This window comes from Pavona decussata, unplaced genomic scaffold, assembly GCF_977016875.1.
Source record: "Pavona decussata unplaced genomic scaffold, jaPavDecu1.1 SCAFFOLD_6, whole genome shotgun sequence".
In the NCBI taxonomy this organism is placed as follows: Eukaryota; Metazoa; Cnidaria; class Anthozoa; order Scleractinia; family Agariciidae; genus Pavona; species Pavona decussata.
In genome coordinates this window covers 4,928,780-4,951,048 of record NW_028145430.1, presented here as the reverse complement: position 1 = coordinate 4,951,048, position 22,269 = coordinate 4,928,780, and the positions used below count along the sequence as shown (strand labels likewise).

Genomic DNA, 22,269 nt, shown 5'->3' with positions numbered 1-22,269 from the left:
AAACAAGATTCTTTGAGGAGTTTAATCCTTTGCTCCCACTTTTGATACTGCTGTGCCAAACCCCACTATTCTGCAGTGGTACAAAGCCGGTTAAGTGGCGCAGACAGATAGAAGGAGAACAGTGATTTTTTGCGTTCCAGGTTTTAGTAAGAAAAAGGTAATAAAAGTAATACCAAAATCTTGAACAATGTATTTGGCAAACAAAAAAGACAAAAATGAAAATATCTGTTTGATTTTAAACAAATCGCGGAAGCTTTTCTAACCGTAGTGTTTGCATGGTGAACGTAAATGGAAAGAAAACTAAACAGCTCCTTCAAAAGATGACTTGAAAATACTGAACTTACTGACTCCAGGGAGTAATTGTTGATTTTCTTGAGGAGTTTGCCTAAGAAATTTCTTGCAATTTTTCTAATTTGAGCGTTTCTGAAAAAAATTCTGGAACAGCTCTAAAGATTTTGTTAAGATCCACCTAAAGAGGACGCCCAAAACGACGCTAATGTTGCGTTACAAGTTCAACATTGACATACGTACATGTAGTATGCTAATACTTTTAAATTAATATGTACGACATTATTTCGAGATTTTACATTTTAGAAACCCAAGAGAAGGGTAGAACGGTATTTGCGGTAAAGTATATCAGTTCCGCTGGAACTGGCTGGAATATCGTGAACACAAATTTAAATAAATTACCATAATTTGTCCATAGCGTGTCAAATTAACAAAAGTGCATGATGACTATCCTACCAAAGCTATCGAGCCGTTTCTGATATTTCTTTAAAGAGTGCATGAATAAAGAAATTTCTAGAAAATTTAACGAGAACGATCCAAAAATTTCAAAGCTCACATTGACAAATTTTTAAGTCGCTTTGTTTATTTTACGGTCAATTCACCATTAGCACACAAAAACTCTGAAATGTTCTTTCTGATTTATTTGAAATCGAAAGCAGAATTTTTTATTCGGGTCCACTTCATTTGTCATAAACGATAGTATAAGAATCTGGTGGTGGCTTTGTTGTTGTTGTTGTTGTCATGCCATCACTTATCGATTTAGGCAAAATATCAATTCCGAGAAACTTCAATCAAAAACCTATGATTGTTGTAAATTTCACATCGATCGGCATCGGAGAACTCATCAGAACATCAGAGGACTACCCAATAGCCGGTTGTAAAAGTGTATGGTCCCAAAACCTGAATCAACACACCTGGGCCCAGTTGTTCAAAGCCCGATTAAGCTAATTCTGGGTTGGCATGAAGTTTGATTCGAGTTAAATTACTTATCAATAAGCTTTTTTCCAAAAGATTTTTCCCCTTCAGTTTTGACTCAGAATATTCTTTGCCTTTAGCCAAAAATCAACCTTTAAAAATATTTTTAACGAGCGAGATACAAATCTTGGTTAACTTTTACTCAGGGATTAGCGTTAATCGGCTTTTGAACAACCGGATCCTGAAGACTTGCGTAGCTGCGTGTTCCAAACCGGCGATATTTAGGACATGCGAAATAGTGACATTAATAATCCCATAATGCGGCCCGACTTATGCCTTCGCTTCTCGTTAAAAAAAGACAAGTCTCGACTGTTAAAAGTGAATTTTAATAGCCAGTGATGCTGACAAGATAGTATACAAGTGCGCTCGTTTTTCCTGCCATGTTACGGCTGTGTCTAACTAAGAGAATAGCACTCTACAATGTAAGTTGTTTGACTTGTTCAGGTGCTGGTCTAAAGCAAGTGTTTTTTTTTCTGGATTGTTTACGCCCTCAGTTTAATTTCCAGCGTTAGTTGAAGTCTCAGTCACGCTCAGCAATGGACACTAAATGAACATCAATTTCAGCCTCAGTGAGCATCCTAAAAAAAATGAAAATGATCGCATTATGCTGAGAACAAATTGAATGAATGGTGAGCACACTAACATCCAACAAGACACCGTAAGAATACGGAGCTAATCCGCTGTGGATAGACAACGTCGTCAATGAGACATTAATCCAATTGTCAAGCACCGGCTACCCGAGATGGGGAACCCCATGCTGATTTAGGCTTGCAAAAATGTGGGCATTTTTTCTAAGTCCCTTACTGTGGAGGCGAGCATTGAACAAGACCAAACCCAGGGAAGGGTCACTTCGCTCAAGGAGTTATGAAATGTGACCTCTCGTTGTCATGACAGCACTTCTTGATTTGAACGTCTCCCATTGTCCTTGCACTTTACTGAAAACATAGTCCGCATATCTCCACTTTGGAGCACAGACATGCTGTGAAGTCCCTGTAAAATCTGGAATTTCCCAGCACATAACCTGGGTCCCCCCTTCGTCAGGGTAGCGGATTCAGTTGTTATACATAGATTTTACCTTTGTCATTTTCTAGTTTTATTTAGTTTTGGACGGGGGGCGAGAAGTTTATTTGTGAGAATGATGTATTATTCTAGAAAGTGACACGGGCATACTCGGAAAAAAGAAATTTCTCCGATTTCTTTTTTCCGAGTATGCCTGTGTCACTTTCTAGAATAATACATCATTCTCATTCATTCACCAGGCTGGAAATCTACCATCACATTTATTTCATAAGTTTATTTGTGTTTTTCACTATTTAGTGCCACCCTCTTTCAATAAAGGATTTACTCACTTAATTACTTAGCAGAAAATCTTAGAAACAAATTAGCAAAACGGCAAGTTAAGCTGGCTCCCAACTGTTTTTACGTTTAACACAAGTCACTGAAAATTAACTCCCCCAATTTGGTGACATTCATTTGCCCACGTACCTATCGGTAAAATATGACGTCATTATTGCCATGGAAACGGAATTTACCAGTTGTAACGAAGTATTTAGCAAAGCATAAGGACTTAGGTACTCGAAACTATGTTTGAACCCAGATATTTCCACAGGGCTGAAAGAACCAGAACATCAAGAAGATATATATACCGTATTTTATACACCGTATATATACCGTATATACCTATATCACTACCAGCGAAAACTGAAGAAATGGTATAGAGCCACCTTAATATCCGTGAAAATGTAAACTTTCATTGGATTTTCTCGCGTTTCCTTCTGCTGTAAAAGTCTCCGAACATTTCACCAAAGGAATTGAAAAAAAATTTGCATCAAAGCGTAATACACACTGGCAAACGCCGGTGTTTGAGACATTTTCACTCGAGACTCTAAAACATTATCTTACCAGGGATGGTTCGAGAACATAGCTTTGTACTTGGGTAATTTCAATGACTTGGTAGAGAGAAAACAAGAGAAAAGTGGCGCTGTGTAAGCTTGACGTTAAGCGTACTGAAAAATCGCGCGGCCATCAATGGCAACTTAATTTATAGTATCAGTGACATGAGCAAATGCACCAAAAATATGACCAAATGTAATACGCCACTTCGCAGTCTCCCCTTCCCTTCGACAGTATTCATCCATGAGGTGGGACACAGAAGCCTTTGATCGTGCCTTTAACCACTATTTCATGTTGTCTTGGTATAATTAATGTTGGGAGCCACCTTCACAACTGCCATATTAATATTCAATCAATGGTTTATGGTTTATTAATAACTTACCTAAAACGTGGAATATCAGTTGTTACAATACCAACTTCTAATTCAGATGGTTTGAAGTCTGCAGACAACACTGATGATAAACAACTGATGGCAGTCTGTAGAGACAGAAAATGATCAGGAGAGTTTCCTTTTTAACTTTCAGGTGTGAAATTATGAATACTCGTTACTTTAGATTTCGATGAACAAAGTTAATAATGGCTCAAATAATTTATTCTGTCAATAGCTAACGTTACATACCAGCTAAAATAGCATCCCCCTAAACAATCACTAGGGATCTAAAAATTCCGGTAAAAAATGACACTGCATTTAAACTGAAGGAGTTCACATTCTAAAAGCTGTGGCAAGCTTCGTCAGAAAAATGTAGTAAAAATCACAGTAAAACAAAAACCTTTTGAGATTAGAAAACAGCAAAGGCGTGTGATGTTCTTCATTTAGAGTTTTGCATGGTAAGGTAAGTTAGGAAGTAAGTAACAAATCGGTGACCTTGGGATTCAACAAATGGATTACACTGAGGCAAAGGTTGTCCAAAAAAGCTTAAAAGCGTACGCGACAATGCCGAAAGGTAGTCGGGAAATACCCAATACATTTCAATAAAAGCTCAGGTTCCATAATGCCTCGACCGTACAGCGAAGACTTGAGATGGCGGGCAATAGGGATTCTGAGCTTTTTTTGAAATTTATTGGGTATTTTCCAGACAACCTCTGTCGAAACAGCTGTATTTGTCACTTAGGTTGTGTTCTATTGGGATCAGTCATGGCCTCAACAGAACACTCTTCCAACAATTTTTGGTGGAAACATGGTTGTGCCTCAGGAGAGAAAGAGATCAGTTTTCTTTGATTTTCCAAGGCTTAAGGACACAAAATCCGTATTAATGTAGTATTTTCCTTGATTCCTCCCATGAACGGGGAAAACCTCAGGTACTTGTGTTTCTGGGTATAACGTGAATGGAGAAAAATATAAAATGAAACTCAACCTTTGCGTCAAGTTTAGGCCAAATCGGTGATTTGAGTATTGTCAACTCTCATGGACACGACACTTGTGCTTCGGTCATTGATTCATTTGATTGTCAGCTTCAGCAAATTAAGCTTAAGGCTGATCTGTATAAGCTCACTGATTTTCTTGTTTCTACGTGAACTTAAGCAACTATTTTTTTCCTTTTGTGTGTAAATTCCTGTTGCGACGCTATTGAAATAAAGTGTTAATTAAATTAAAAACGAAAAAGACAGTGCATCACAGAGGAAGACAACAACTTACTCAGTTTTCGTGAAATTTAAGTAGAAATTTGTTGTACAAGAAATGCTCCATGTTTTCAGACTTGCGCTTCTTTAGAATAAAGTATTGTAGTATTGTATTATAAATATGGTATTTCGAAGTCAGGAATAACTCTAAATTTATTAACATAACATATCAATGAATATCCTATCCTACTATAGAAATGAAACATCTACTGCCGACAAAAAACTCAAAAGTGTTGATTTGCCTAGCTCAATTTTGCTCAAAACCCCCACCATCCAGAAACAGTTGGTCCCAGTAGAACAATAGATCATTGTGTCGACTTCATTTGAAAACATTATTTTCTTATAATATTTCATGGCCAAAAATGTCTATCGAAGACAGGTTGTTTTAAACATTTTTTTTCTAATTAGCTGGTGGTGGATATTTTTATGGGCAAGTATTTTTTTTTACCTCAATAGTCTCACTTTGTGTCCATGCATGTTTTTTCTTGATTTTCTTTTCAAGAAAGCTGTTGGCTTCTGTCTGCTTTATACCAACACTGCAGCCTTTGAAACCACAGTAATAACCAGCAGGATCTGTTTTGTACAACTGCGGTCCTTTTTCATCATCAATACCGATTAGAATCATACCTGAAAATAACACATCCAACATATGTATAGTGAAATCACCATAACCATGTTTTATTGTTCAAGAATGTATAACCCATCACTGACAACCAAAGAGAAAATTATTCAGTTCAGATTTCTACGTCCCAGAAAGCACTGAGTTACTGTAGAAAATGATCTTGTCTTGCAATATAATGAGATAATGTGATAATTCAGATTATATTAACAGACGAGGTGAGAAAATAATGAGAAAACAAGTGGGAGGAATTTCCCGTTAAGTGCTTCAAACCACTTTTAAACGCCAAATGGAGGGTAACCCCCAATAATAAAAAAAATAATGGGGCCTGGGTTTACCCAAGAGGCACCACGAACCACGACCTTTTGGATCCATGATGCTTCTGTGGCTAAGAGAGTGAGATTGGCGTTAATGTTTTCTTGAAAAATGCGTACATAGATGAGAATAGTGCAAAATAATTCTGACCTTTGATGCAAACGCAAAACGACTCAATTTTACTGAGAAACTGAAAACAGCGAGCGGCAAATATTGGGTAAACATGGTCACGTGGTCATTTCTGCCGTTTGCCGTTAACGTATGTGTTAATCTCTCTATTATCTGTATTATCACGTCGGGCTGCTTCGAAGCCCTGGTGTAATTCTCATTATATTAAACAGACTCTGCCTGAATTATACAAGATAACAAATGGTAGTTTTCAATTCTACTTTACAGTCATGCAATTTAGACTAAGGGAAAACAACAGAAGTTCCAATAGGAACTCTTTTAATGAGCATGGCACACGATTATTCAAACTGAAGAAACAGAATGAGGATACATCTATCATAAGATTACAAGTCATCTACCAATTGAGTTCCTCCCTGGAGCCACGTAAACCTATCTAACAGCAAGTGCTGATCAAAGGCTCCTGTGAGCCAACTCGTAAATACAGCAGTAAATATTGGTTAACTACACTACAAGGATTCGTGGACACCATGCAGGAATGAAGTGTCACCCCAAAGGTATAAAACATTGTTTACATTGTGTTTCGTTGGCCCAGGAATCAATATATAAAAAAGGCCATAAAGGCTTAATATGCAGCCTCATTTATTCCGCATTTATGCCGCTTAGACTTTTTGACCGTTTGCCTCAGCGAGAGTGAGCTCCTTGAATAGTTTGGGGCCATGGTCCCAAAACTTTTGACACATTTCGTAAGTTTTGTATTTTTGAAGTAAGTTTAAATTTTGGAAAAAAGTTTGGACCCTTTGAAGTGGTTGGCTTTCAAAGGCGAAAAAGAAAAAAAAAGAAGAAACTGAATTTTCCGTCGGTCCCAAGGTAGACTTGGCATGCACGTCTACCGAGATTAATTTTGGTATCTAATAATTATTTCCGGTGTCCAACTTTCTGGCATCCGTGGCGCAACAATTTTAACAGCCAAATGACTTCGGATCGTAAAATGAAAATGAGCACGGAACGCCCTCAGACTTTTCTCTATCGTATTTCTCCTTCAATTTTGCGCGAAATCTCTGTCGACTTGGATGACAACCTCGATCTGCTTGAGCCTTTCAACAAGGCGCTTTTCTCACCAAAAAAAAAAAAAAAAAAAAAAAAAAAAAAAAAAAAAAAAACCGTACGAACGGTCCGGAGTGTTCTTTAGGCTATTTCTTTTAATTTCGAACTCCAGAAAACGTGTATTTGAATAAATTTGAGTATTTTCCTTCATGATCATGATTAAAAGGTCAACACCATTCAACAGAGAGATCTCAACGCATTTTGATCAAAAAGAAAAACCTCTCAGAAACGTACTCGGGAAAGCACTATCCCGAGGTCTAGTGTACATTTTGTGACCAGCGGGTGTCGTGTTTGGCCTGTCACCTTTATACAATATCTGCGAAATGATGGCAACAGAACAGAATTTTTGTCCATTTTTGCTGTTGAATTATCATAGACTTGGATTGATATTGAAACCCAGGAAAGTGATCACTTATGTTGGAGTTTGAGAGGATTTCTTCAGGTTCACGGTGAAGCCTAGGGACTGAAGGAGTGCTGCTAACGGTTGAGTTTTTTTTTTGTGGTTTCTTCCTTTGATTGAGCCAAAAAAAGAAAATCATCCAGGAAAACCAGTACTCGATAGGACATCCTTCTTAAGAAGGCAGAAACTGGTTTGGGGAGCTGAACACAGGTTGATAGAAAAACTGATAGCAGTTTCCCTTCCAAATGAAACGAAGGAACGTGTGTAAACATTCGAGAACGGTAACTGAAAGGTACGTCTCTCTTAAATCTGCACTTGTCGTAAGACTCTCTGGCAAAAGCAACGTCTTACAGCAACTTACATTTTCCATCTGTAAGTTTTTTTTTATTTATTTTTTTTTTTATTGAATAAATTTAATGACAGAGACCACTTTAAATACAATAGTACTTGCGGACTTACAATACACAATACTACAATATAACGCCACCAACTTAATAACTAATAGAAAACTTATAGACGTACAGCTTTACTATACAACAATACCTACAATACAACACTTCTAACTTAGATATTAATCGAAAAATGGAAAAAAAAAAAAAACTTATTGACTACAATTTTAATATTCATGATGTAATATAATATATAGTATCCGGTAGTCAGCAAATTATGTCTAACTAACTCTAGCTATCATAAATAAAGTTCCATTTATCATAGAATTCTTTGAGCGTGTTATTCTTCATACTAATGTATTTTTCTGTTTGTAATTTGATATTTACTTTTGCTAGAAAGTTGGTTATGTTGGGAAGAACTCCATTCCTTCTGCAATCCCACAAGAACAATTTGCCGATGATTATCAAATAATTTAGCAGGGGGCATTTTGAGGAGATGACTCCAAGAAGAACATCTTGTGAATTGAGACTTATTTGTTGATTTGTTACCTGGAGAAAATATAATTCAAAGGCTTCCCAAAACTTTCGTGAATAACGGCAGTGAAACATAAGATGGTACAAAGTTTCGTTTTCATGACTGCAGAAAGAGCAATAACGATTTTCAGTATAACCGATTTTATACAATTTATCGTTGGTGTACAGGATTAAATTTAGCACTTTGTACTGGAATGCTTTTAAGTAAGGTTCACTAGTGACAGTATGGGGGAGTAGATAAATTTTTCCAAGTTGTTCTTCTGCGAGATTGAATTCGCGTTTCAAATTGGTACTATTATTAGGAAGGCGAGCCTTGGCACCGATTAGAAGGGCGTAATAGTGTTTTGATTTGGTCTTGGTTACATCGAATACGCACTTAGAGTGTTTTTCCATGTGCTTCGCAGTAGAGAAAACGTCTACAGTAGAACTGGAGTATAGTTGTCTCAAGTTGGGTGGCACTGAATTACGCAGTCCAGTCCACGTTAAGAAATTACTTCCATCTATTTGTTTAGCGATCCTATTGTAAGAAGTTAAGTTGTCTACATCGAAGTGAAGATCATTTACAGAGATAATGCCAGATCTGAAATATTGTCCATAGTAAACTAGTTTGTTGGCAATTAATATTTCCTTATTATTCCAAATGATAAATTGCCAATCTTTGTCTTCTGCGAAATTGTCACGAAATTCGGCCCACCACTGTAGTAGTTCTCTGTAAAACTGAGAGTTGATTTCCAAGAGATTCATGTTGTAATTACAGCTAAAAAGTAGGAAGCCTCCATTTTTCTTTAAAATATACTGAAGATAAGATTTCCATGTGCTTCTACCTGGAGTAAAAATTCTCTTCATCCAACTTAGTCTAAGAGCTTTGATCTGTGAATCTAAATCCACCATCTTTAAGCCTCCTTCTTTGTAACTGTTTATCGTCGACAGTCTCGTCACTTTATCAACACCCTTCCATAAAAACTTGAACAGCTGATTTGCTTCTTTTATAACATAGTTAGGAGTGGGTAACAATGAAGAAATATACATTAGCTTTGATAAGAGCAGGCTTTTAATAATAACAACTTTTCCGTAAAGAGAGAGTCCCCTAGATGACCAGATATTTGTAAGTTTTTTAATGTTTGCAAGTTTCTCCCTGAAATTTTTTTCATAGAGCAGTGTTTTGTCGTAGGTGAAGAAGACGCCTAAGGCCTTTATTGGTTCGTTTGGCCATTTGATGCCAAGGGGTTTGCTGTCATTGTTCTTTAACGCGCCAATCCATAATCCCTCTGTTTTTGAATTGTTAACTTTCAGGCCTGATAGAATCTCAAAGTGTTTCAAAGATTGAAAAAGAACAAGGGCCGAATTGACATCTGAGAGAACTGCTGTTGTGTCGTCTGCAAATTGGAGTACTTTTGTCACTTCATTCCCTACTTTTATACCTTTAATTTTATCATTGTTTCGAATAGCAATTGCGAGGGTTTCAACGGCTAAAACAAAAAGATAAGGGGAAAGCGGATCACCTTGCCTGACACCGCGTTTAAGGGTAAAATAATCTGAGGCAGTACCATTATTTATAACACAACTTTGAATGTTTTTATAGAATAGCCTGACCCAATGTATAAAATCATGTCCAAAGTTAAAGGCATCAAGGCATTTAAGAAGAAAGTCCCATTCTAGGGTATCGAAGGCTTTTTGAAAATCAATAAATATTAAAAGGCCAGGAATGTTTTCAGCATCTGTGAGTTCCATTATATCAAAGATAGACCTAACAGTTTCGCCTATGTATCGGTCTTTGATGTACCCAGTTTGGTTGCTGCGAACTACATTTGGCAAAACCTGTTTTATTCTGGCAGCGATAACTTTCGACATTATCTTAGCATCAACATTAAGCAATGAGATAGGTCTCCAATTCTCAATGAAACACCGATCTTTGCCTTTCTTCTCAATAAGCGTTATTACGGCTTTTTTCTGTGTATTTGACATTTCACCTCTTACAAAAGATTCGTTGACACATTCAATGAAAGGTTTCTTTATGATGTCCCAACAACGTGTGTAGAACTCAATGGGAATCCCATCACTTCCAGGTGATTTGTTCTCTTTGAAGCTTTTTAAAATTATTTCGCACTCTTCCGGCGATATTTTCCCTTCGCATGATTGCTTTTCTTCTTCTGATAATTTTGGAATATCCAGATTATTTAAGAAATTGTCTATCAAAATTTCTCGGTTTGCAGTTACGGATGTTGATTGGTATAAGTTCATATAGAAGTGTTTTGCTTCCGAAAGAAGTTCCATCTGTAAGTGCTCGTTGATTATGAATTTGTTTAGAGTCCGAGAACTCAGATCTATCACTGGACGCATCGGTCCATCTTTTACTGGAACAAGGAACAGACGACTGTAAAAACCCTCTTTCAAAAAAGGAGAAATTTTGACAGCATTTTGTATGGCTGCAAGGATCCTCTGTCACCTCAAAATTGATAATAAAGTGTTTGCTGAGCCTAGAAGGCAAGTGTTTGCTCCAAAGCAAATTTGATTCCCTCATACGTTGAACATGTACCAGATTTAATGGCATAAAAAAGGCACGCTGAACAGTAAACATTGCTTTGTCTCTTTCTTGGACGAATTGTTTCATTTTTAAAGGCACTTCATTTAGCAACTGGTGATCAAACTTTGGAGTTTGAAGGGCATCCACATCAGGGAAAGCCCAGCCATCTAGCACAACAGGCGACTGCTGATACATGTAAGATCATTTCCTCCGAACATTGGTGTCCAAAAATTTGGAAAAGGAGGAAGGAGTACAAGAGGTTGACTTAGCTACAAGATCTAAAAGGCCGTGGTCGTCACAGGTCCTCTTGTGTGCGGAATTCTTCGTATTCTCGGGTGTATTAGAAAACTCTGATAATGCTACATTTAGCATTTCTGGTGCCTCATTGGGCTCTACTGATGCCTTAAAATAGCTTCACTGGTGCCGAAATAGGCAAAAAAGGAATTGGAGGAGAACAGGCCAGACATGTCCACCATAATAGACAACATCATCGTGCACATCACTTACGCTCGGAATAAATTATTTCTGAAGTGAGCAAGACTCTAATCAGTCCAACCGCTTTGAAAGCGTTTTGATGAGGTTGAGAATCGTCGTCCTTCCTTGGTTGTGAATGATCATTTTGATCCTCCGAAGACGAAGAAGCTGAGTTTCAGCGGGAAGAAGGCGATTGCGAACAATCTGTCTTGTGACATTTGAGAAAAAAACGCACAGAAGTGTCATGGGACTACGAGGTCTTGGCTTTCATTTATTACACAGCTCATGTAATGCACAAGACTCTGGATATACATGTATTATTATTTTTTTTTCTTTTTTGTTATAGTCCAGTTATAGCCCTCAAATAAACTATTCAGTCAACTTTTCTACCTTATTTGGCGACAGTAGACAATCACTTTCAAACTTGTATACGAAGGATTCCTTCCAATGGAATCTCACACTCACTTATAGGGGAAATATTATAGATTTTTGAGGTTGCAGTCCATAAATCGTAAATGAAGCGCAATGATAAATCTTTAGTGGTATCCCAACCAAGAAAGCACCTAGTTTGTAGAGACTGTTATACAAAATAATATTTACTGTAAGAGTCTACATCACCTGAAGGTCCTGTCTAGATTTAATGCACTTTAATTAAAACATGTACATTTGCATGTACAGCTGTAGTGAATAACGACACCTTATGTATTTCCCTTGACAATTTGAGATGCCAAGAGTCCACTGTATTTCAAGAAACAATATATTTAGCCAAGGCTAAAAGCGGGGATCTACAATTCCATCTTTAACCCTTTAATCCCTAAGAGTGCCATTTGGCACATAATGTCATAACTCTGTCAGTATTTGACAGATATGAATTTTTGACGCCAAGATGATCTTGTGAAGATCTACTCATTAAAAGGATAAAAACTTAACCCCCTCCCATATGTGATATGGTTGACCACCCCTATAACTTTTCAACTTTTTTCCCCTTGAAGTTGTGGGTCTTAAGACATCTCTCACATAAATGAAGATGTTGAGACCTGCAAAATTAGCTATAGTTTAGGGGTATACCTAATATACACAAGGATTGGGGCGTTTTTGAAGTTTTCAATTTTTGCGTTTTAAGGCCATTTATCTCAAAGCCATAACTTTGCTTATTCATAATTACATCAGTTATGAAATACACTCATGAGTAGCTTTAAAATGGTATATCATACACGGACATTGAGTTTGTAGTCTTGGATCTGGAGAAAATGTCGTTTTGCTTTAGGGTTAAAGGGTTAATAGCTGCTTATCGTATGAATATAATAATCTTGCAAATTCTATATCCTCTCTGCATTTATGTATACGTTTAGTGCAAACGTAGAGGGCAAAACTGCTGAATGCTGATTAGTTACAAGTAAAAGAGGGCAAAATTACTCACCCCTGATTGGTCAAGTGGCTAAAATATTCGCTCTTATTGGCTGGGCACAAGCTCAGCACGCCATTTCTACATTTAGTTGGTTTTTTTACTTCGTGCCGAACAAGAACACATGCTTTGAGGTTCTTTAGAGGTCAACTTTTTACATCGGGTTGGTTGTAGTTGTTGTACCAAAAGTACACGGAAATCAAGTTCCTAAAGGTGAATTTTCCTGTCTTACGATAAGAAGCAAAACATTATTTGTGTCAAAAGCTAAAACTTGGATCGGATTTGATTGCTTGAAAAACTGAAATCAATCATGGCGACCAAGTGCTTTCAACTTGCTGCTTCTTCTTCCAAGGAACGATAACCAAGCAGCACAGTGTCCTTTTGATTCGATTCACCGTTTGCTAATTATATCGATCTCCGTTGGTGTGATTTTCAAGCGGTAGAAAGCTACACAGCGACGGTGAATCAGTTGATTAATGCCTAACATTTGGTTTAATCATTGTTTGTTTCCCGCTGAATTAAACTTGTATTTTCTCTTAATTATATGTGTCAGCTTTTCTTGTCAGTTTTGTTTGTTACCAAACAATTTGTTTGGCTACAAAACAATTAAAATAATTAATAATTTGTTTGTTTGTTTTTCCTTTGCTACGGGTGAGCGCTTTTACTCAGGGGCTCCGCTGACTGTTTAACGAAGTGCCTGGGTGGTTTCTAAGAAAATTTTACCCTCGCAACGAGTTCTCGTAGAGGTAAGGAGTAATTTTCACTTGTATTTTCAAAGCAAAGTTCATGACATTGTGTTAGTTCTAGTACACACCGGCGAGCATGAAATCTGTAGTGTCACACCAAAAAAAGTGCTTTATCCGCTTCCACGAGGTGCACAGAGACGATTGAAACGGAAAAATACTCTGCCTTTACAGCTGTTATTCACTTTAAAGCTGTTAATGATGTGGGGTCTATTAAAGTGTAATTTTCTCATGCTCTGTCCTTTGCCTGCTGTGCCATTCGAATTAGTTGACCTGGGGGGCTGCTGTACGGATAGTGACGTCATAACCATAACAAAAAGCTTCTCGCATCGACAGGTTACCATATTTACTTACCCATGGTGCTCCGCTCGCTCCACTAATAACTCTAAAGATTCTAAATAATCCCTGGGTTTGCTTGCCCGTTCGATCTGCTACATTTTCTACCAACAATCTGGCTGTTAATAATGAGAACTTCATCATGTCTAAACTTCAGACATGATAAACTTGTCATTATTAACAGGCAGTGTTGGTTCTCTTCTTTGTGTTGTTAAGCTACATGTAACATTGACAACGTAACAAGAGCACAGAAACTTACTACAGCCAAGTGGTCGCATCTCAGCATTCTGCGTGTACACTTGTGAGATATCAGCGATTCTTTTACAAAGCATGTCCACTGGAATTTCATAACCATACTTATATTTCCAATTGGCAGCCTCATATCTGGCCCTCTGAACCTGGGAACGGGCATCCGCTACAAAATAATAATGAAATTATTCAATTTAATTAACTTTAATATAATTTCCATGACTCACCTATTCGTTCATGACTCATGAAAATTTTGTTTCAAGATGTTCTGGCAGATAAGACACATATCTGACTTTAAAAAAAAATTTCAGGCAAAACAGCCAGTTACTCATCAAAATTAATTTAAAGTGGCTGTTTTCACTTGTTAATTCTTCTCAGGTAATGCTCCCTAAAGCAAGTGGCTAGACTTTGCCACTGTTTTCACCAATGAAAGTAGAAGTTGAAAAAAAAAAAATGCATCTAGGTACTCAAAGTTGAGAACTGCAAATAACCATAACAAAACTATGACAGCAAACAGAGATACTCATTATTTATTAACATTAAGGTGGCTTACTACAGTTTTCTGGGGTGAAAGGAGGCCTTGAATCAATCTTAAGAAAAACGCCAACAGGATTTTTTTTTTTTTGGAGATATTTTTTAGTACAATAAATACAATAGAGATAATTTTGAGTTAGAGATTATATTTGAAATGCTCAAAAAGTGTCTAATACAACAGAATGAGTCTTATGTGGGGGCCTGGAAACTACACCTTGTCTGGCTCCAAATCTAGCCGTACAACCCCACTTCAAAATTTCAGGGTTTGAAAAGTGGCCAAAAATAAGTAATTACAAGAAAGAACACAAAACTCTATAACATGAAAATTTGGCAAACGACAAAATTGGGGAATTTTGCCTTATTTGAAAATTCCTAAAAAAATATTCTGACAGATTTTCTTAAAAAAAGTTCCATTTCCATTTTATTATTTCCTGACAACAGCAAAAATTGTACGGTTGTACGGCTCAGTTTGGAGAAATGAAACGCAACAAAAAGTTATCACGATCTTCAGTGAGAAAACCATTGTGCATGTTTGTTTAAGGGCAAACCCAGGTTCCAGCATGCATGTGTTTGAACTGGTGAGTACATGCTGTCCTCCAGTTCAGGCATTTTATGCAAAATCACAACTCTCCAAAGGCAGAGTTGTTAAGAACTGGCCATTAGATAAAGAATATTTTTCAATTTTCAAGTCCAAACACAAACTAGCTACTTTAAGCACACTTCTGGAACCTACCAGAGATACGGAGAAATTTTTTTCCCAAGAGCCTTTTGTTTTTGTGCTCCTGTGCTCATGGGATTTCCTCAGCTGGCTCACATCACTTTGCATACGTGTGTTGGAGAGTGCACATATTAAGCTCGCGTAGCAAAAAAAGGCTGTAGTAAGCTACCTTAAAAGAATTCCAAAACTCAGAGAAGAAATTATTTAAACATTCAGATTTTTCATGGGAATCACTCGAACTTCATCAGCAGTGTGAATAATCAAACAAGATCATGTGACTTTGTTTTCAGGTAGCCACAGAAGAGAGTTTTAAATGACCAGGAAGTCCAATCCCGCAGCCCTATTCAGGGAAGGTTTTTCAATTACTTATTGCACTGTTTTATTGTATAGATTCTCCTCATTCAAAGGAGAAGAAAATTGTAGGAAAGGTCAAGAAAGGAAGTGGAGAGTTAAAGTATATTTCATGGAAAGAGTTCAAGAAGGGATTTGGAAAGGCTACAATTTTTGCTGAATGATAGGGTCTAAAACCTAAATTAAAATTAACTTTGGTGTTTTTACTTTCTGTCAGGTGCTCTACTTCATCAGTACAACAACAGCTTGTAATTTATAAAATAAAAAAGATTCCATACTCCCATTTGTTTTTAAATTGACTCCATTGTCAGTTTTAAAACATTGATTCCCACACCAGCCAAACCCAGACTTAAAGGGCAATGGCTTTTCCATTAGTTGTGACAATAATTTAACCACAAGAAGAATGATGGTTTTGATCACCAACCAAAAAAACAGAAAAAAGTGCTACATTCCTAAATAAGCATGATTGGATTAATTGTATCAGACATACAAAAACCAAACAAAAAAATCCTTCCCAGCCAGTGACACTTACGATTGGGAATTAAACATCCCTTGAGGTTTAATTGGAATCTTTTTCAATAATAATTATTATACACACTGTGAACTAAGTGAAGTCAACTCAGCAAGGCAAAGAAAACTACACAAGAATTTAGAAAAATAATATCAAAAATTTTGCTCTACATGTACAGTGTGTAGATGTATGCAGCCAAAAAAACCCAGACATATTCAGAAAACATTGAGGTCATTACCTATGTTAACATTTCCTTGGATGTCACTTGAAATTACTGGGGAGTTTTCTTTGACTGTTAATTAGGCCCATTAGTGTTTTAAAAAATTCTTAGTCTGGCAGTGATTATGTTTCTGTGCAATAAAAGCCTTAGAGTGAACATTGAGTAAACAGGTCAATGAAACAGATTACACATCTTGAAAATAATGCCTTATAATCAGACAAAATACTCCACGACTATTGTACTGTAATAATTTATAACAATTATCTCACCTATCAGTCCAGTCATGACACATCCTATTCTGTCAGACAATTCAAACAGGTGTGTCATGGAGTTGGAATCCAGCAGTTTGTCCTGTAATATCAACCAATTTAATTGAGTCATGCAATGCAATGCTTCAGACTACCTGGGTCGGGAAGACTACTAATAAATAAATTCTCCTCTGCAATAAATCAATTTCTTGTCTCAATTTGGAGTACTTCACTTTCAAAGGCTTCTTGAAGAAGGGAAGCATGCTTTTAGTGTAACAATGGTTTCTTTGAAATAGTTAAAGTAATGTCTTCAGAAAGATCTACGGAGTTGGGAAGTTACATATTTTAACAACTATGTTTGACATGAATGTGAAATTGACCCTCTGGAAACTAATCTAACCATTCATCCCTCGGGCTCTGGAATTCCTGGGCCATTGACCCCCCACTCCACCCCTCTGGATTTCCAATTCCCTCTGTAGTGGGGACCTTTTCTGGAACCAAACAATCATGGAGAACCCAATGTGAGTTCAGGTACAATACCGCTCAAATGTAAGTTGACAGTCTCGACTCAATCCTCACAAGAATCAAACATTGAAGATCAACTTGATCCTTGATACTCGATACATACGGGAATTGCTGAACTGAAACATTCTTGATCATTCATAGGTTCGAGAAAACGATTTACTTCTATAGGAATGAACAATTGCAGATTACAGTTGCTACACAAGGGCAGAAACTGAAAGGGCCAGTGCAATGGATCAGGCACCACAGAATCAATTTGTTTATGAAACATTAACAAAATGAATGGTCTCTTCAAGCTGCCAGTGTAAACATTAAAACCTTCAAAGGAACTAACCCGAAAAGTCCACGAAAACGCCATGAGTGAAATAATTTTGGTAAAATAGGAAATTTCAGAGTGCAATATTACTAAAATCTCACTTGGTGTCAAATACAGTAACACAATTCTTTATGCGGTTCTATCTACGGCTGCAAAATGTAAACCTTCAACTAACGTCTAAAGATCCAAAGCAATGCAGTCAGTTTAAGTCTTAAATCAGTCAGGGTCCAGCGTTAACGATAAGATTGATTCACAAAAACAAACAAATACGCTGCAATTTGCACATGCATGGTGACAACCAGAATTACTGAATTCCGTAATGCTTAAAGCAATTGAATGCATTTCTACATTTATGTTGGATTGACCCAAAACCCCAACTTAAGCAAAATTGAAAGCCCCTTCCAATGCTATAAAACAGCTATAGAAGCTGTCTTTTGAACATAGAAAGGAACTGCCAAGTTGAACACACCAGGAAGATTTCAGTCATGTGCTAGGCAACCTTACGCAAGGCTTGAAATAAGTTCCCAGCTGGCACTGGTCAACTTGTCCGGTCAGACCTACTTTTGCTCAGACACAACCAGCTTTTAGCCAGACGAATACCTATTACGTCATCTCTTTATAAAAGTGCCCCCGGTCCACACATATCTGGATATTTTGAAAATTGGAGATTTTCCCCCCTCCATTTTACACTTCGGTCCACAAGTAAACAACGTTTCCAGGCACCAGTAACGAAGGCTTTCGAAAATGGTCCCCAGAGTGAAAACGCTGGCTTATTGTTTTTTGTGGAAGGATGAAAACAGAGGTTTACGAATAGGATGACGCCATAGATCGAGTCCAATGAGTCTATCTCAGTCTGCGTTCTCCCGAGTGAAAAATCAGTCAAGATGACAGACAGACAACTTGTGTCGTTGCTACTTGGGCTTCTTTAAAGCCTAATTAGTAATAGCATGCACGCAGTTGCATTTTATGTGTTAAGGACGGTGCCTACTAATAGCGAAGTATTTTTGGGCAGTTTATCACTATGCATGAAAAGCAGATCTTAGTAGCGGCTATTGAAATCCAAAAAGAAAATTGGGGGTAACCAAGCATTTTTTTAGAGATAACTGAGCAACAATTATTCTAAAAAGCAGCAAAATACTAAGCAATGTATGGAGCTTTTTTTTAAATTGAAGCTTTATTATCTCTGAAAAAAGCATGGTTACCCCCAATTTTCTTTTTGGATACCAAAATATCCCTGTATTAGTAGGCACCACCCATAGGAAACCCGAGTTTCTCGAGATGCGCAGAACATATGCGTAGTAACAATAGTAGGCACGGTCCTTAAATCTTCAAGCTGACTATTATATGTGAGGAAGCGATTGAACATACAGTAAGAAGGTTGCTTTCCATGCCAGTGTAGAGAACAAGGACTGTAAGACGATTAAACAGAAGGCCAGCTACACCACAGAGCTTTTGGGTCAGGCCAGGACGAATAAGTGCATGGTGGGGTAATTTTGTGAACCAAATTGTTGTGCCAGAAGAATGGAGGAAAAATTTTAGAGTGAGTCGAGATTCTCCTTACTCGTTAGCTGAGGAACTAAGACCATGTACTAGTTGAAGAGACACTATCGTTTTTCTGTTGTTTTAGCGTTTTTGTGTGGAGACCGAAAATGATTCGAAAACGCTACTTGTGGACAAGCCTACAACACAAATTGTTTTGTGTAAATCAAACCTACAACTCGCTTACGACTGTCGTGTAGGTCACACAATACGTCATAGGATTGTTAAACGATTTTTTGCATGAGGTGAGCAAAGGGCGCTGTGGAAATCACATGCGACAGTGGAAAGCAAAAGTTGTACCGTCTAAATAGACCTTTACAAGTTCTTGGTCTGGACGTATCTTTCTTTCTCTTGTTTTTTTTCCTTCACAAACCATAATAATTCTCTAACTTATTCAACTGAACAAAAAGTTCTGAATTAGTTATTTTTCTTTAGAAGCGTAAACGACCGGACAAACTGTCAGGTCATCCAAAGATTTGGCCAGACAAAACCATTTTTGACCAGACATTGTCTGTTGACCAGCCGTTATTTCAAGCCATGTTCACGTGTATCGAATTTCATTCACCAACAAACATGAAGCAAGGAGCAAAATTTACAACAGATCTTGGAAATAAATGTTATGGAAGCACGCATGAAAGTTTTATTGTTTTGTGCATTAAGTTTATAGAGGAGTCAGTCAAGCAACAAGCTCATTACTTTCTCAGCCATGCGAGACTCAATCCTTGACTCAATTCTCAATTACTGGGCCTTAATCATCAATACCCGATGCTCATGAGTTTCGAGTATCAAGGATCGCGACTGGAAAGAGACTATCAACTTATTTTTAAACAGTACTGTAAATACAATTCCTTTCAATAAAGCCCAGTTCTGATCGGTAACAGAAAGCCACTCTCATCTCTTATCTCCACTCCCGGCTTCAATTAAAGTGCTTAACCATTTCTGGATTTAACACCATCAGATATTCATCTCTTTCTCGCTGATAATTAAGTCTGTCGAAGAAAAGCCCTTGCTAATTTTTGTTTCTAGCGGTTCCTTTTACCGATTAGTCGAGTGTAAATGACTAAGCAAAATCACAAGCGAAAGTTTGGTTCATTTGATCTGCAAAGAATCCCATGCACACTTGACGAACATTTATATGGTGTTATTGGTTTCTTGATTCACGAATGATCATTCTTAAACTGAATTTATAATTATTTTCCTAGTATGCATCTTGGGCATTTTTTAGTAATCAATGGGTCCAACTCACTGGTACTTTCTTTTGAGTGACAACCACTGCTGAGTCAGCCCCACGAAGACCAATTGATGTTAGCCCACCTTGATTTATCGCTTTAAAAGCGTATTCTGTTGAACAAAATAAAATAGAAATTGTCAGCTAGAACCTACAAAAACAACTTTACAGCTGAAAACTCACCAACTTGATATAAGCGTCCTTCTGGAGAAAAAATAGTAATGTGTCGGTCAAAGCCAGCACTGGTTCCACGCGACATCTTGGATTCAATTGACCTCGTCCCAGGGTCTTCGCGACATTCAAAATGGCGGTGCAGAACATAGGTCACATGACGTCTCCCCTGTCCTCGACCGCGACGACGTAAGGCTACGGCTCCAGTATAGGGCGAAGACAAAATCGAGCTCGGAGGCGCTCCGCTCGTCCGGCTAGTCGATTTTTCGTTTCGCCCTATTTATTTATTTATTTAGCTTTGTCCAATATGGACAGTGATACCGCAACAGCTAAGGCCAATTACTGCGGACCCGGGATATACGCAATATACGTACAAAGACCAGACCACAACACCGGGAACTCTTTGCGAACAGTGAGTGGGTTCTTTAACGTCCCACAGAGTTATTTACAAATAGGGTTTGCGAGACGGGGCCTACGGTTTATCGTCCTTATAACCCACTTGGAGCCAAAACTGTTCACAGGCTAGACGCACTGTGACATGCATAATGCGATCTTTCTTGGCCCTTGCCAATTTTAGTCTCCCACTGGCCTGCGTGGCGTCTCCACCCACGATCTCCAGCGAAAAGCTATTTTTCGGTTTCTGGCTGCGCGAGAAATATGGTGAGCACCAAAAAATAAAAGTGCGCTTCGTGGATCCACAGCTACTTTGACAATGAAATGTTGTGACGAAAATTCATGATCGCTGGAAACGCTTGCTACGCAGGCTAGGCTCCCACAAAATCTCTCCCACATGCACCGGGCCTGGTCTTCAACGCAGCGGATCAATCAATCAATCAATCAATCAATCAATCAATCAATCAATCAATCAATATTTATTTCGCTCTAAATGCAAATAGTGCTATAGCTTCATTTTTCAAATCCTCAATCGGTAAAAAGCGAGCGAAAATGAAATAATCCTGATTATCTTCTTTTGTAGTTTTCTGATTGATTCTAATCTTGGGGTGTAAGTATTCTGTTATATTATGTTTCCATAATTAAGATATGGGTAAATTAATAAATAATATAGGGTTCTCAGTACCTGAGGGGGTAGGAAATGTCTTGCTTTATATACCAGTCGTTTTTGTTATTTTGGCTGTAGGCGCGAATCTTTAGATTTTTTGTTGTTTTGTATGTCGGCGTAATGTATTTCTATAGGTCATTAGCGTTCTTGTTTTTCGTTCCTCGTTTATTAGTTTTTTCACTCCGTTGTCCTTTGTACTTAGTTTCTCGTTCATTGGTCTTCTTTGTTTTCTTAGGTTGTTTTTGTACTCGCTAGTTTTGTTTTGCATAATGCTATATATATAGGTCACTTGTTAGTTTTGTTTCAAGTTGCTGCTCATATTGCGTAAGTCAGTCATTCTAGTTCTAGTTAAGTTCGGTTACGTTTTAAGTTTAGCTTCTAAGTCAAGCTCCAAGTTCTAAGTGTTTTTCTTGTCGTCATATTCGTCTTTTACCTTACCTTACCTTTCGTACTTGCTTTGGTTAATAAAATGTTTGGTTTGTGTATGAGTTAAGGCGTTTGCGATGACATTGGCTGTAATATGGTTGATATATCTTTTCCATGTTAAATTAAAGTCAATATATATTCCTATTCCCATTTTTTCTTTTTAGTTTTAAAAATAATAACGTGTGTTTTTTATGTTCAATGAAAGTTTATTTGTCTGTAACCAAAGGTTTACTTTCTTAGTTCATTGTTGAATGTGTCTGTTAGAACACAGGCCTCTAATTAGAAAATAGAGATTTATCTTCATTTTTATATATTGACGTAATTAAAGAAATTTTAAGGTCGTCAGGATAGATACCTGTTGAAAACGAGAAATTAAAAATATCTGTTAGGGGCTGTTTGATGTAGGGTGCTATCTCTCGTATTACTTT

General features: G+C 37.4%; 2 protein-coding genes across 2 annotated transcripts in view; one reads left to right on the top strand and one right to left on the bottom strand.

Moving 5' to 3' along the window:
- LOC146489322 (uncharacterized) overlaps positions 1-22,269 on the top strand; it is a 219,254-nt gene that overhangs the window by 31,872 nt on the left and 165,113 nt on the right. The gene's annotated exons all lie outside the window — the stretch shown is intronic.
- LOC146489328 (proteasome subunit alpha type-6-like) lies at positions 1,571-20,464 on the bottom strand. The gene is made up of 7 exons (XM_085107977.1): positions 20,368-20,464; positions 20,203-20,297; positions 16,601-16,682; positions 14,008-14,163; positions 5,225-5,403; positions 3,539-3,633; positions 1,571-1,841 (listed from the first exon to the last, which is right to left on the bottom strand). The coding sequence occupies exons 1-7, from the start codon at positions 20,441-20,443 to the stop codon at positions 1,784-1,786; spliced, it is 741 nt and encodes a 246-aa protein (XP_084964103.1). The 5' UTR covers positions 20,444-20,464; the 3' UTR covers positions 1,571-1,783.

What these genes read in the sequence shown, in the direction of transcription:
- LOC146489328 (XM_085107977.1), bottom strand. Translation starts at nt 20,443, where the DNA reads ATGTCGCGTGGAACCAGTGCTGGCTTTGACCGACACATTACTATTTTT. An exon ending in TCACTCAAAAGAAAGTACCA is followed by an intron (nt 16,683 to 20,202) that starts GTGAGTTGGACC and finishes TTGATATTACAG; the next exon opens with GACAAACTGCTGGATTCCAA. An exon ending in GATGCGACCACTTGGCTGTA is followed by an intron (nt 5,404 to 14,007) that starts GTAAGTTTCTGT and finishes TGTTATTTTCAG; the next exon opens with GTATGATTCTAATCGGTATT.